We start from the raw sequence: 16,368 nt of genomic DNA on the forward strand, positions 1-16,368 counted from the left end.
TCCTTATTCTGACTGACTACTTTGCTTTTCTGCTCTACCCTCCATAGACTCCTTTCCATAAGCTCTCTCCACTCCTCACCTTTCCCTTGTCTGTATCTCTTTCCAATCGCTTTCCTTTTTATTTCCATCCGTAAACCTCTTTCTGCCCTCTGGATGTTTGGTAAGGCATCCACAACTCCCTATTCTGACTTCCCTTCCTTTGCTTCTCTTCTCTACCCTCCCTGGACTCTTCCCTCAAGCCCTATCCACTCCCATCCCATCCTACACTCATACACATCATATAACCTCTCTTTCTGCCCTCTGTGTATTCTGTAAGGTATTCCTGACGGCTCATTTTAACATCTTCCAAGTTTATTCTCCGCTGTACACTCCCTGATCTCTTTCCCTCAAGCCCTCTCCACTCCCATCCCATCCTACACTCCTACACATCATATAACCTCTTTTTCTGCCCTCTGTGTGTTCTGTAAGGTATTCCTGACGGCTCATTTTAACATCCTCTACGTTTATTCTCCGCTGTACGCTCCCTGATCTCTTTCCCTCAAGCCCTCTCCACTTCCATCCCATCCTACACTCCTACACGTCATATAACCTCTCTCTGCCCCCTGTGTATTCTGTAAGGTATTCCTGACGGCTGATTTTAACATCCTCCAAGTTTATTCTCTGCTGTACACTCCCTGATCTCTTTCCCTCAAGCCCTATCCACTCCCATCCCATCCTACTCACTTTCACAACATGTAACCTTTTTCTGCCCTCTGTGTATTCTGTAAGGTATTCCTGACGGCTGATTTTAACATCCTCCAAGTTTATTCTATGCTGTACACTCCCTGATCTCTTTCCCTCAAGCCCTATCCACTTCCATCCCATCCTACACTCCTACACGTCATAGACACTCCTCCGCGCCAACACCCTTCCTTCAGACTCTCTTCCCACACTCTCTCCAATTGACACTCTATTGTACTACCGCCACCTACGTACACACACCTCTTCCAGCACTTAATATATCTACTACACTTCTACTCTTCATATCCTTCCTCTGAGTCTATTCTTCGCATCTACAAACTGTTCATCTTCATCTCCCTTTTGTGGACCTAATCAGCTTCACAACCTACACGTGGGTTTCTGCAGCATTATTTCCCACACAGCTTCGATCATCACTAACGCGTCTCAGTGCTGCGTCACCTTCTACAGCATCGGCAATTCCATCACTTATATACGCTACTTTTTGTATCGTTTATTTCTACTACTTCGATTATCATTATTTTAGCCAAACTAACCTAACCTAACCTAACCTAACCTTCTTTTTTTTTTACAGCAGAGGAGACACTGCAAGGGCGTTAAAAAATAGTAATAATGAAAAAAAAAGCCCGCTACTTCCTGCTCCTAAACCTAACCTAACCTAACCTAACCTAACCTAATTTCCTTATTGACAATCACGTCCAGTAATTAACCACATCATTACCATTACTAAAGCATCACATTAACGCATCATTATCTCTCTCCTCGTAGCTTACCTTCTAATCATTACCTATTATGTATTTCTTTCCTTATATCGCATTCCTTCAATCGTGTTCTCTCCTCTCCTCTAAATCATATGCCTTTATCAACATCTCCTTCGCTCTCTAAAGCACCGTTGCCAGGTTATCGTACTCAGAGCATAGTATCTACTGGTTTCTGACGCCTAACTATTGCCAAGAGACATCAGGATCTAACTCTTTTAACGATAACTTCAAATGAGTCTAGTTAGTGGGGCCCAGGAGACAGTTTTGGGGCAGGAAGTCGGAAAATATAAGCGGCTGAGTACGACAATCTGGCAACGTTGCTCCAAAGTTCACCTCTCCATCACAACCTGCTGCTCTCAATCCTTATATCCACTGTAGTTACTTCTCATCCCCCTCCCTGTTGTCTTCGTCTTTCTTCCTTCTCTCTCCTCACCCCACTTCTGCCCTCCTTCCTTTCCCTCTTATACCTCTGCCCTTACTCTTAACCCCTGCTCCTGTTTCCTCGATCCCTCTCCTCCTTCCTCCATCTCTCTACCCATCGCTGGCTCTCTCCCTCAAGGCCGCGTGGCACCGCTCAGCCGGGCCACGCACCTCGATTTCAGCGGCTTCAGCGTTACTTTACCGTTCTGTTTGTCGGGCGCGAGAGCCCATTCCGCGCCCTACCTTACGGCCCCCGAGCGACGGTCAATTGCCGGAGAGAGGGAGATAGAGAAATTTAAAAGGACCAGGAGGCGAAGGGAGTTTCAAGCGAGGGATGGATTTAGGGAGGTTCTCGCGAGGATAGGGGTGACGGAAGAGGAGGACACGATGGAGAGGCGAGTCGGAGAAAGGAAGGAAGGAAGAGCTAGTCTGGATAGTAAAGAGAAAAACAAGTAGGAGAAAGGGAAGGGGAGGTTGAAGTTTTTCTTGTATACTTATGCCATACCGATACTAAGGGTGAGAGGATAGGGGTGAAGGAAGAGGAGGTCGCGATGGAGAGGCGAGTCGGAGAAAGGAAGGAAGGAAGGAAGGCAGCGAGAGAAAGGAGTTAGGAGAAAGAACATAAGGAAGGAATGGAAGGGGAGTTTCAAGCTTTTCTTAGTATACTTGTGCCATACTGATACTAAGGGTGGTAACTAGTATGTTGGATGTTGTCATAAACGCGTAAAAGCGGTTGGTTCTGATCGTAGGCACCGGGGTCTGGCTGACTGATGTTGCATGGAACTGATGTCAAGGGAATGGACCGAGGAAGGGGGAGCTTGCAATATAGACGTAAATGATCGGACCTTCAAAACAGACTGGTTGAAAATATTGGCAAGGGCTTTGGAGACGATGACACAACAACAACAACAACAACAACTCATAATAATAATAATAATAATAATAATAATAATAATAATAATAATAATAATAATAATAATAATAATAATAATAATAATAATAATAATAATAATAATAGTAATAACTGAAATATGAAGAAAAAACGAAAAGTATAGTAAGAGAGAGAGAGAGAGAGAGAGAGAGAGAGAGAGAGCAAAACATTGTGACAGAAAGGTACATAAAACGAAAGGAAATTAAACGTTTTCGTCACAAGGGGGAAGGGAAGTAAACAAACAAACAAACAAACGAATAAACAAACAACCCTCGCACACACACACACACACACACACACACACACACACACACACACACACACACACACACACACACACACACACACACACACACACACACACACACACACACACACAGGAGAGGGGGGGAGGGGGGAGGTCGTGTTGACATCATACGTTCCGCTTCAAAACAAACTCACTAAATAAAAAAAGCTCCTGATAAGCCATCGCCTCAGACCTCCTTTGAAGTAGCTCGCAGGGCCCCGCGCGAAGCCCTCCCCTGCCGGGCACGTTGGTGGGGGGGAGGAAGGTACTCGAGAAAAAAAACACGTACGCGAGCCAGGCACGTCATAAAGGGGAGGAGGGTGAGCCTAGTCGCCCCGGCCTCCGTGTTGTCTGCCTGACGGAGGAGATATTCGCATCCAGTGGACTTCACACGTTATTTTTTCTGACTGCTTCCGGAGCAAATGGGTCGCGGCCTGACCGTCAGGAATGCGAGGCGCGCGTGTGGCGGAGCGGAGGCTTGAGGGCGGGAGGGGCCGCCAGGGGTCTGCGTGTCGTCACACAGCTGTAGGGGAAAGGTCCTGCTGGTGCTGTGCCTTAGACGCCCTCCATCACGGCACATGAACTTAATTCTCAGTTTCTGGACGCATGTACTGAAGATTCGAATATCTGCTGGTGAATATGATATTTGTATTGTGATGTTTTGCCTCTTTCTGCCTGGATCCTTGTCTCCTGCACACCTCAGACCACTCAGGCCACGCCGCCATTCCCGCGTCGCGTGTCCTCGTCGCTAACCTGTGCTGGACGCCGCTCATGACTGCTAAAGTCATTCCGCTGCAACATTTATCTTCCCTCCATGAGTCCCGGGTAGGAACCAGCCCCTGACGCAGGCTGCGGGAGGCCGGCGCCCACCCTGCCGGCCGCCCGCCCCGCCCCTCCGGCGTGCCCACGTCACTCAGGCTGATAATAGTAACCTAAATCTGTCAACTCGTGCAATTAACCATTTGACTCCGCATCTGATTATCTCCTGAGATAGCGATCACCCTAAGAGATAGTGATCACTAGCGGGAGATAGAGATCAGCATCGCCAGAGATAATGATCTGATGCAAGTCACCTGGGAGGCTGACAGGTGCATCAGCGGCCCGGCCCGCGCCCCGTACGCCGCTGTATGGCCCGGGCAGCAAGGGCGCTATTGCGGCGACGCTGATGGGCGGTGTTGGTCCTTCAGGAGGCATGATGTGTGAGCTTTCTTGTTGGCTTACGAAGCCACAAGTCCTCAGCGGCGGGAGGAGCCATGGCGACGGTGAGGTGAAGAGACAGATCCATCAGATGACTTAATTAGAAGAACGTCACTTTGGCCTCAGTTTGTCCACATTGATTGTCGTCTTGCGCGTGTGCTGGACTCGCGGCTCTGGCAGCGACACTCCCTGACTTCATCGCAGCATGACGACGTTATCTGCACGGCTGGCAGCCTGCAGACGAGGCCAAGACGCAGTATTAATGATACTTTAGGACAGACGAGGCCGGGCGCCGCCTGTAAATGGAAGCTGCGGTCCACGCTTGTTAATGTTGGTATTTAACATTCGAGCTGAGGGATTTGTCCGAATTTTTTGTTCACTTTCTGTCGCCCCTGTTTTGTTGGGCACGACAAGACCTCGCACTCTGGCACAAGTTTGTCTCCTAGCATTCCATTCACCGGCGACAGCAGCGTCGGCAGCTTTGCCAGTCTGGCAGTGTTCTTGCCAAGTCTGGATCCTTTGATAAAGTCCAGCGGGGAAGTTTTCGCTCTACGGGCTACAGGGAAGCGTCCGGATGGAGGATTTACTTTTCGTTGTTGTTGTTGATTGAAAAGAATCATCGACTGCATCGTTGTACATTCAACTTGTTGGTTTTTTGTTTGTTTTTTGTAACGTCAAAATCATTGTTACTTGAGATGCTTATCCAATGCACAAGGAACTAAGGTTTGTTTCTTGTAGTGAGTAAAAAATGCTAGCGCTTTTGACATTCAATTTGGTGGGATATTGAGCCTCATCTTGCAGGCATCTAAACTTTAATTTGGCAACCCTGGGCGTCGTCCGGCGTGTGGCCCGAGCGCCTCTGGGAGCCTCGGCCGCGTGGTGGGCGGCGGCGTGGAGGTGTCGCCCGGAGGGTCACGCGGAAAGTGAGTGTTGGGGAGGAGCGCAGACGTGTAGTATTTTCACTAAGTGGAGATTACTGAGGTGTGCGCGCGGAGAGCCACAGTAAGAGGCTGCACAGCAACCACCACTATTTATTAGAGTAAGAAAACCATGAGCTGTAAATTTAAAAAGCCAACCATTACCCGTCCTGAGAGCAGACACGGCGAGCACAGCAGAGCATAAAATACGAAGCCATGACGCGGATACGTATTATGCAAAACAGAGCCCGAGATAGGAGGTGGCAAGAGTGTTGAAGGCGAGCATGTATATGACGATAGGCTTGGCGGAGCAGCTGCTTTGTGAGGGGCTTAGATATAACGTAGCAAGTGTTTGAACGGTGTGAGAAGTAGTGCAAAAGGAATGTTGAAAGCAGGAGTGAATAACTACGCTTGGAGGGCGATGTTAAGAGAAGCTACAAGGTGTAAAGCATCAAAAATCAGACCACCACATCTTCACACATCCTCAAGCGACACACTGAGCCCTCGACCCTCCAACACCTCAGCTTTCCGCCTAACATGAACGCCAAAAGTCGGGGCACAAAGGTAACTCGCTTGTGAGATGCGATGCCTCCTCCCTCGCCTGAAATCCTTCCTCTCGTGAGTCAGTGTGAGGCTCTTCCTGCGTCTGGCTATAGTGGAGGAGGAGGAGGAGGAGGAGGAGCGATGAATACGACTCCCTTCTCCCCCTCATCATTCTCCCTTGTATCATCGCCTCTCTCTCTCCCTCTCCTCTTTTTCCCTCCCTTTCTCCCTCCCTCTCTTCCCATCCCACTCCTTTCCCTTCCCCCATCCCCTTCTCTTCTTCCCCTCTCCTTCTCTTCTCCTGCTCCTCCTCCTCCTCTTCCCTTTCCCCTTCCTCTCCTCCTTCTCTTCCCCGTTCCCCTCTCTCCTCCTTCCCCTTCCCCTTGCTTCCCCTTCCCCTCCCCCGTCAGCCCTGCACGGGAGGACTCCGCTCAACCAACTGCTCTACAGAACCCAACACGGCCGGGCTTTAGATATTCTCCACACACGCACAGTAAATTTTGGCCGAGCGAGCGCCGGTGCGGGGAAAGGGGCGGCCAGACCTCCATTACCGCCTTCGTGGGATGTGATGGGTTGCCTCCGACGAGCCTCTTGTCAATGGTACGGGGCCCATAAGGTGTTAAGGGATGCGTAATACCCGGCTGGCAAAGCTCCGGCCACTTTGAGAGCCGGTTATTATGCTGTTCTCTGCCGTTAATGTGATAAACGATATGGCAAGTTATCGCAGGTGGGGGCCGCGGCGTGATAAATACCAGCGGCGGCCTCGCTTACTCGAACCCCCGCGCCAGCCCAGCCTCCAGCCGCCCGGGACGTCTTCCTCGCAGCGACCCCGCGCCCCTGAACCCTTCCAGACCAACGCGCCTGCAATAACACCTCATCCTGATCCGTATAACCACAATGACCTCGCCATTATCCGAATTAGCGTGCGGATAAGCGGAGGGCTGACCGTAATTGCAGTAAATAACACGTCACACGTAAATAACGGCGCTAACCAGCCCGTCAACCGTAAATCAGAAGGTAAATAGCGAGTATCAGCGAGCATCGGGCCGGCGTGTGTCATCTCCTCCGCCTGGATTTGCTGCGCGCCTCAAGATGCCCAGGCGATAATAACAATTTTCAACTCCGTAACGCTCCGGACGCCGAAATTATTGGCTGGAAAATATGCTTGTTTCGGCTCCGGACGCAGAAATTATTAGCCATGAAATTATGCTTGTTCGAGGCGGGGCATCATGTGTAATTATCGTTCAGGTGGGGAGTGTTTGTGTGGCGGGGCGGGGGAGGACGGGGCGACGGGTGGAGGGGGCTGGGACTGGAGGGTTAGGGAAGGCGAGGGAGGATGAGGGAAGCAAGCACAGCGTCGTGAGGGCGAGGGTGGTGAAGGAGGCGAGGCAGGGGCGGGTAGAGAGGACAGGAAAGCGAACGGAGAAAGAGAAAGAGACAGTCGAGGGGAAATTTTGAGTTAGGAGAGCGAAGGAGCGAGCGAGAGACTCTGTGTCTAAAGGGATACCCGTGTGAGGCTGGTAAATGCCCATGTTTGACTGGTAAATGCCCGTGTGAGGCTGGTAAATGCCATGTGAGGCTGGTAAATGCCATGTGAGGCTGGTAAATGCCCATGTGAGGCTGGTAAATGCCCGTGTGAGGCTGGTAAATGCCCGTGTGAGGCTGGTAAATCCTTGTATGAGGAGTGAGGCTGGACCAAGGAGGAGGATGAGACGAGTTCAAGGAGTCGTAGAGCGGTGTGTGGGGGGGTGGGGGGGTGGGAGGGGTGGGGGAGTATGTGTGTTCCTTATCCCTTCCTCGCATAACAAGGGCGTTGCCTCCGTTACCCTTGCAGCGAATCTTAAGGCGTCGTGGCAAAGGACAGTAACTTACGCTCCTAACTGCGTCCTGCTGCATGTAGGAAATTACTTCTATAATAATTAATGGAAGGATAAGTAGTTTTGCTTTAATGCACTTAATAACTCCCTTGACTTTTAGCCGTAATCTTCGGCGCCGCTGATAGCATCTTAATGTGTGACCGTGTAATTGCTCCGTATAAATATTTTGTAAGTGCAACTCGTTCACATAAACTTTGGACAGCAGGAGCACAGCACGCCTCCTCCGCGGCCCCCGACGGCACACAACGCTCGTACATCGTTCCCCTTAAGTATACGTGACAACTTATGGAAGCCTCGTATACATTGCCCTTCGAATCTACACCCAAAAGCCGTCAGTTCCAACACTTCCTCGATGTTCTCTCCTCCCTATCAATCAGTGCAAGCCTCCCTTCTAATGTATTGCCCTCAGAACCTATACACCTAAACAGCCCTCACTTTAACCCCTTCCACGATGTTCTCCTCTCCCTATCACTCAGTATATGCTCCCTTTCTAAACCTCCCGTGATGTTTCTTTCTCCCTACCCACTCCCAAGCTTCCCTCTGACCCCAAGTGCCCAAGCATATAGAGGAGTCACCCCAATTCTTCCTCTCTCAAGCTCATGCAATCCTCTCCCTTGCTCGCCCTTTTCCTCATCGCCCTACACAAGCCTCCCAGTACACCCAGGCAGGCAGAGGCGTCCCCCCCAACCCCCCGCAGCTCACGAACACCTCTTCTTCCCTCGCCTCCTGCCTCCTCGCCCAAGAACTGGTCCAGGTGAGCTGCGTCGCGGGCCGTTCCCCCCACGACCCAGACTTTATCAGTATCACCTTGTTATCCTGGGTATCGGGTTTTTGTCGGCCCGGGAAGGGGGAGGAGCCGACCATGTGCGAGGGAAGTAGAGGAAAACACGGAAGGCGAGAAATGTGGAAAGAGAGAGAATGGTGAGAGGTGGAGAGGGGGAATAAATGGTGAAAAGTGGAGAGAGAGGGAAAATAAATGATGAAAGGTGGAGAGAGAGGAGGAATAAAGGTGTGAAGAGAGAAAAAATGGTGAGAATTGGAGAGAGGGAGGAAAAACGAAGGTGTGGAGAGGATAACAGAGACAGATGCTGAGGGAAAGGAGAGAAAAAAAATATGAGGATTCTGAAGGGAGAAAGAAGGAAAATTAGGCAGATTCTGAAGGAAATGGGGAGGAAAAAGGAAAGATTGTGAAGAGAAAGAGAAAAAAAGTCGAAAAAGAACTGAAATGAAGCAAATTCTAAAGGAAAGAAGAGAAACGAAGGAAAGGTTCAGAAAAGGAGAAAAAAAAGGAACAGATTAATAACGGAAGGACAGAAAAAAAGGAAAGATTATGAAAAAGAAAAGTGAAAAGGGAAGGAAAGGAGAGGAAAGAGGAACAGATCACGAAAGGAGGGAGAGGAAAAAAAACAGATCATAAGAGGAAGAAAAGGAAAAATGGAAGAAGGGGAGAACAGGAAGAGAGGGAGAGATAATGAAGGGAAGCAGAGGAGGGAGAAAACAGATTAGGAGGAGAAGAAAATGACAAGGGCAGATTTCGATGGGAAAGAAAAGATGACATGTATAGATAGATAAAAGGAAAAAGAAATGTAAATCTATACCATATAATAATTTTCATGTATAAACTAAGAGGAATCATAGAGAAGGAGACTTGCTGTATACGTTTTGCCCTCTGACAATAAGTAGAATCGTAAGCTGAAAAAATTAACGAAGAGCCTGTATAATTTATTTTACTTATATACAAAACGAGTCATGGGAAAGGAGATTTGATAACATTATGTAGATTCTGAAGAGGAGAAAGACTAAGCATTAATGAGGAATAAAGTGAGACCGTTCTTTTTAATTGCTTTCAACTATAAACAGAAAAGAGATGAAGGACAAAATTAGGAAGCATTTTTTTTAATACTTCAAACTTCACTTCCATGACAACACGTAGAGTCTTGACAGGGAAAAAATAAAAACAAAAAAGAAAAAAGAAAGAGAGACTGAATCATCCTCTGACATCTTCCAACCTGATAAATGTCAATAGCTCCTAACGAATTAAAGATTAATAAGAAATAACACGAAAAAACACTGAACCATTCTTTAACTTTTTCCAACTACAACCTAACAAGTGGCAATCGTACCCCATAACACGTGATACCATCCACACACCTGACACAATATATAGTTGGTCACCTTCCCAGCAACCACCCACCCGCCCACCTGTTTACCTGTCACCTTGATATCACACGCTCACCTGCCTCAACTCTCTCTCGCCGCGGCCGTGACCACCCTCCTTCATTACACTCTTTATGGCCCCTAAGTACATGTCTGTGCTCCATTACGTGTGTTTTGGCCCCACGTGTCGCTTGTCCCCTCCTCGTAATGGCGCTAATATTGCATGGACACCTGCTCTCAATGGACACTTTATGACATTCTTGACTGTACTTTTAGACTTGTGGTATTTTGCTCTCAACTTTCCCCGCTCTCGCTAACTACTTGAAGCCTTTCCCGTCCTCTCTCTCTTTCTTTCTCTCTATGCTAAGGAACATGGACACCTTCTCCTACTATATAGCTTATGATGTTTTTGGCTTCACTTTCCTCGCTTTCTCTAAATACTTAAGGCCTTTTCTGTCTTCCCTCTCTCCTAAGGAACATTGGCACTTTTGCACTCGACACATATTTTTTTACTTCACTTTTCTCCCTCTATATAGTTAATGGCGTTTCTGACCTCTCTTTCTCTCCCTCTGCTAAAAAATGTAAACATATTTTCTCTCTATATATATACATTTATGATTTTTTTTTTACTCGACTCTCCTCGCTTTCTGTAAATATTTAAAGTCTCTCTTGTTTTCTCTCTCCTAGGAACAGTTACTCAGCAATTATTCTTACCGTTGTTATGCATGGGTCTATATTACCAGCTGTCCCTTACCCGGTCATTCCCTGGAGGTCAGTTCCAACACTATTAGTCAGCCACGCCCCGTTCCTTACGAGCTTTTTATGAACCACTTAACAGTAGCGATAGTAACAGCGAAAACAACTATATTATAACGTTAACCACTACCACCACCACCATCACTACCACCACCCCCATCACCACCAGCAACAAATCAACACTCAACAATGCCATACCACCCTCACCACCATCACCACAATCAACACCCGCGTGCCATCACCATTATCCTCTCCCTCCCTCCCTTGCCGTGCCATAAAACCATCCAGTTAAAAAAAAAAAAAGGAAAGAAAACGAAGAGAACTCTTAACATAACAACAATTGCAACGAGACCAGACGAGACCGAACAAGAGACCACATGAGATTAATTGAGGCAACGAGACCAAAACGAGACGAGACCAAGAGAGTGAGATCGGATGAAGACCAAGACGAGGCCAGATCAAGTGAGACCAAACCAGACCAAGGCGAGACCAAACCAGACCAAGAAGAGACCAAACCAGACCAAGAAAAGACCAAACCAGACCAAAAAGACCAAGGCGAGACCAAACTAGACCAAGAAGAGACCAAATTAGACCATGACGAGACCAAACCAGACCAGGACGAGACCAAACCAGACCAAGGCGAGACCAAACCAGACCAAGAAGTACCAACACAAGGGAGACCAAACGAAACTAGACCAAGGTAAGCGAGACCAGACAACACAATAGGAGACCAAGGCGAGACTACAGGTGTGTTGTCATCGGGTCTCCTACACGCCAACACACACCTAACACACACACCTGACAACTACCTGTGAACGATCATTGTTGCCATCTTTTTTTACCTACCTCCCACCTCCTTCTTACCTGTTAAAGGCTCTTGTATAAGCCCTGACCTGTGTTTATAGTCCCTGACCCTTTTTATAAGCCTTGATCTCCCTCTTGTAGCTCTTCTTAGTAATATGAGATGGAGGTATACGATAAATCTGCGCTTGACCTCGGTGCTGATATCCGTTCACATTGGGTCTTTGGATATACCTGACTTTTTTTCTTTTTTTTAGTGGATCAGGAATACTTTAGTGATTTTGTTGTTTATGATATTTTTTGGTTTGACTTTCCTCGCTTTCTCTAGATATTTGAAGTCTTGCCTGTCTTCTCTCTCTCCTTCACTGTTGTTGTTGTTGTTGTTATTGTTGTTATTGTTGGTGGTGGTGGTGTTCTGTTTCAAGTTTATGTTATGATGGCTAGTGGCATTTGTATCAACTTCTGTCTCTTCTGCCTTCGTATCTCCTTATCTGTTTGTTTACTTCTTAATCCATTGGTGTGCCTGATATCGATACGTATAATCATCATGGCCAACATATTATTTGGTTTAGGAAAAAAAACGATATCTCTCAACTACGAACAGAATTTTAGTAGGCCAGGCAACACTAACTATTACTTATGTATGTATGTATGTATGTATGTATGCATTTATATATGTATGTATGTATGTGTTATGCAGGGCAGTAAGCGTTGTATTTGTTTATGCATTTCCTGCTTTATCTATGCATGTAGGAATGACTCAACCTCCTCAGGAATTCATCTAAGCAAGGCATTTTTCCCCCCATAAGACCTGAATGCATGATACCGTACAAAGACCTCTAATGCCCCGATCCTTCTCCTTCATCTATCACGTCCTCCTTCTCTCTCCCTCCTTTCCTCCGTCTTCCCTCCTCCCTCCCTCCATCCATCCTGTCCCGTCCCTTCCCTCCGGCGTTCCTATAGGCTCGTTTATCTATCATTAGCTAAACCTTGTCGGCGGCCATCACCACAGCAGCCTCCGATCCACTCCCGCTTCGTTATCTCATTATCCAACTCTCTCTCTCTCTCTCTCTCTCTCTCTCTCTCTCTCTCTCTCTCTCTCTCTCTCTCTCTCTCTCTCTCTCTCTCTCTCTCTCTCTCTCTCTCTCTCTCTCTCTCTCTCTCTCTCTCTCTCTCTCTCTCTCTCTCTCTCTCTCCCCCCTTACCCCCCACACACATTGTCATTCACCTCCGGCTCCTCTCTTCGGCCTCTTTCCCAGTCCTCGAAGTCACGCCTTATTTCTGCCGCGGTTTTTAGGCTCCGAGGCTCCGTTTTAGGCGCATTTTCAGTTGTATTTCTTTAACGGCGGTTTCCCTCCCTCTCCGCCCTTGTTATCTAGCGCTGCATCTCCGTCCGTGCACCTCACCGCCTCCTGCCTCCTCCCCGCGTGGTGGAGGAGGAGGCGGGTCGCGGCGAGCGGGCGGCGGTGGGAGATGCAGTGTTATGCAGCTTTTCCTGTTTTCTTATTCCTTCCCCGAGGCCGTTTAGGACGACCGCTTGCTGACTGACTTCATGTAGTTGTTGTAGGTTTGTGCTCATTGTTAAATTAGGTTGATCATGACTGCGTGAACAGCGAGACCCAGCTTTCTTCTTTTACGACACATCGGAAAACTTTACATGCAGCATTATTATCAATTGAGTTTAACAAAACTGTCTAAGGCGCTTGTCATTCCGCGTGACAGCGTTTTGCCGCCACACAAGTGAAACTTTCTTAAGAAAAATGCAAAAGCTGTTAAGTATGATAGCATCTCCTGACGGCCGTGTTATTACTCCCGCTTTGGAGGGGCAGAGTGTGTGCATCTGTGCGCGTGGCCGTGAATGTTGCCTCTTTTTGCGAGGTGACGTGAGTGTTCTTTATCTGATGCGTCCCAGAGCGGGATACAAGTGACTGGGTGTTGGGGACTGTGTCTCGGGGACCAGGTGGGCGAGGCCTGCACGCAGGGGGCACGCAGGCACTAAGGGTACTCACCGTGGGCGTTGTGTGGGTACTGCTGTAGGGCGTGGCCGGCGTTGGGGGCGTGGGCGTGGCCGTAGTAGCGGGGTCGGTGCTCACGTCCACTGGAGTCCAGCGTGGTGAAGAATCCATCCACCTCCTCCAGGGGCAGCAGCACGCCCTGCTGCCCCTCCGCTTGATGGCCATTCGTGACGTGAGCCTCCACGTCTATCGCCGTCAGGGCGCTGGAGTCCGCGGCGTCCATGGGCGTGTGTGTGTCCAACGAACCTTCGATGGGCGCCTCGTCCTTGAGGTGCATATCTGGCGGCCCCTCCTGCAGCACGGGCTGGCTGCCCGGGGCGCCGTCAGCGTACCAGGCCGACCCGTCCTCCTCCATGGCGGCGAGGCCTTCTAACACCCGCCCATCAGACGCCCACCGCACTGACTCGGCCCTCACTCAGCAGGAAGCCACTGTGAACCTGTGCGCTAGATTGGACTCATTTTCAAGTCTTCACACTCGTAATACTTTTCCGAGTCACTCACTCCTTTGTTCCGTGTCTGTTTGTCCTCTCTTCAGTACATTCCTGGATCTGAATATTGTTTTCTTATCACACACTCAGACTTCTTTTATCACGTGTTTCCAAGTTGGCCGCGCGGCTCTCCTAACTTTCCTCACTCTCGCACAATATGTCGCGGAAGAAACTTCACTCACCAGAAAACGTTCCGTACAGTTGCACTAAAGTAAGGGCCGCGGCGCCGCCGCCTCGGCTCCACAAAAGTTTCAGTATCGCTGGCTGTAATGCAGCGAACAGACTCGCCATAAGAAGGGAAGCAGCGAGGAGCTATGGCCTCCGTGCCCTCGGGAGGAACTCTAAATATCTTCCCTCTGGCGGTGCGGACGTGCAGGCGACGACTGAGGGGGGCGTGGTGGCGGGGCGGGGCGGGGCAACGCCGGTCCCTCCATGGGCGTGTGACCGTTACGTCTTATCAGGGACGTTATCTGAAAGATACGGATGTTGATGAGGTATTGCAGCTTCCCGCTGTCTTATCGCTTATCTAGCACCACCGCATGCTGCACACGCCCCACATAGCACGCCTCCACGGACCTGCAACAAATATACCTCAGCCATTAACAAACATACGCGATCAAGTGTACCAGCGGTTTGTAGGGAAGCGGACGTGTTTCCACCGTGTAATTCAGGGCTTGGCAGTCGCTAAAATATGACTCATTTTGGACTGTTTGTTGATCACCTATCAGACTGGGGCGGCGCCGGCGGGAGACAGGGAACTGGGGGGGCGGGAGCTGCTGTCCTCGACTGCTGCGGGAACGAGGGTGCGAGGCCGGGGCTACAGGTGCTGCGGGGGGCTGGGAGGAGGGAAGAGGAGCAGAGCAGAGGGCGAGGAGGGAAGAGGGCGGTGCACGTGGAAGGGCTGATGCAGGTCGCCCCATGAAGATGTAAATGTAACGTGGATGCGCCCAAGAAGGATGCGGAGTCGTGTCTTTAATAGTGCCTCCTCGACGCTTGAGTGTCTACAAGAAAGATGTGAAAGTTTTATACGGAAAGTCGAGGCAGTGCGGAACAGCGCCGGCAAATAAGTGACTCACACAAGCGTCTACACTGGAATAGGAAAGGTTTATTTCTTCCTGGAGACGCCCAAAAGAGACATATTAAGGACGCAGGAACCCATAACAACGTATTTCTGATGAACTCTATACTGTTGCTCTCCTCGCCACCTCCTCCCTCGCTGTCAGTCACCAATCTTTCCCTCGCTCCCTCCCGCCCCTGAAACTCCTCTATCCTGAGACCACAGACGCTATCCTTTCTCCCCACTAGAACACGATAATCTTCCCTCTCTCTCTTTCTCTTCATCCTCTCCTCTTCATACCTCATATAAGAACCCTAAACTCCTTTCTCTATCCACACTCACTGTATCCTTTACCAATTCTTCTCTATTTCCGGTAAGGACCCCGAACTCCATCCTACATTCACCTTCATTCCTGACTCCTCGCAAGGGTCTTAAATCCCCCCTCCTTTTCATCCTTCTGATTTTGCAACGTTCCTGATTCTTCTTTACCCTGGAACCTCACGTCCTTATCCTCCCTACCTCTATTCCCCTCAATTCTCCTCTCCCTTCCCCTCCCTCCTATCTCTCCCACGGTAATCACAACAACCCGCTTCCACACATATAATCCGTCTCTTTGTCTCTCTCCCTCTTTGGCACACTACTTAACATTTTTCCCTCCATTCCCTCTATCTCTTACATTCTTTTTCTCTCACCACCCACGCGCATATCCCCTCCCACTCACCTCCTTTCAACCCTCCACCATCCCTTCCACTTTCAGCCCCCGACCCATGCAACTTTGCACCCACACTAATCATCCCTGTTTACCCCCCACTCCTTCCTTATCCCTCTCATCCATACCCCTTCCATACCTCCCGTCTCTCTCCGGCATATGACCATAGATGCTGCGCCGACTAAATGAAACTTTCCAACTTTCCATACCCCTTCCAACCTTCCTCTCTCCAACTCCTCTACGCTATCCTCTCATTTCATCCTCACTCCCAGCCCCCTCCTCACCTCCCTTGCAGACCCCCTCCCTTGCAACCCCCATTCCTTGCAGTCCACCTACCACACCCTCCTTTCCTTGCAGCTCTCCTTCCCCCTCCCTCCCTCCCTCTCCCGTACAGGCCCCCTTCCCCCATCCTTCTCAACCCCCCGCTCTCCCTCGCAACTCCCCCTCCCTTGTACTTCCCTCCTCCTCCCTTCCAGCCCCCCCCCTCTCCCCCTCCCCTTCGCCCTCACGCCAGGGGACTGACTCTAATGGAGGTGGTGACATGGGGTGATGAGAAGGATCACGGTGTCGTTAGTCTGCCTCTCCTGTTGATGCTGTTGTTGGTGGTGTTTTTGGTGGTGGTGGTGGTGGTGGTAGTGGGGAAGGGGGTGGCAGGGGATGGAGTGGAGTTGTGACGCATGGCAAGAGAAGGATGTGGAACGAAGGAGAGGAGGAG

The 16,368-nt window shown here is 49.5% G+C and overlaps 1 protein-coding gene across 1 annotated transcript in view; it reads right to left on the minus strand.

Moving 5' to 3' along the window:
* LOC127009162 (trans-acting T-cell-specific transcription factor GATA-3-like) overlaps nt 1-16,368 on the minus strand; it is a 178,645-nt gene that overhangs the window by 157,204 nt on the left and 5,073 nt on the right. Inside the window, exon 2 of the mRNA XM_050881956.1 lies at nt 13,394-14,357. Within this exon, the coding sequence (XP_050737913.1) occupies nt 13,394-13,754 (361 nt within the window). The 5' untranslated portion in view covers nt 13,755-14,357. The remainder of the gene's footprint in view (nt 1-13,393; nt 14,358-16,368) is intronic.

Source organism: Eriocheir sinensis, chromosome 40 (assembly GCF_024679095.1).
Source record: "Eriocheir sinensis breed Jianghai 21 chromosome 40, ASM2467909v1, whole genome shotgun sequence".
NCBI classification, from domain to species: domain Eukaryota; kingdom Metazoa; phylum Arthropoda; class Malacostraca; order Decapoda; family Varunidae; genus Eriocheir; species Eriocheir sinensis.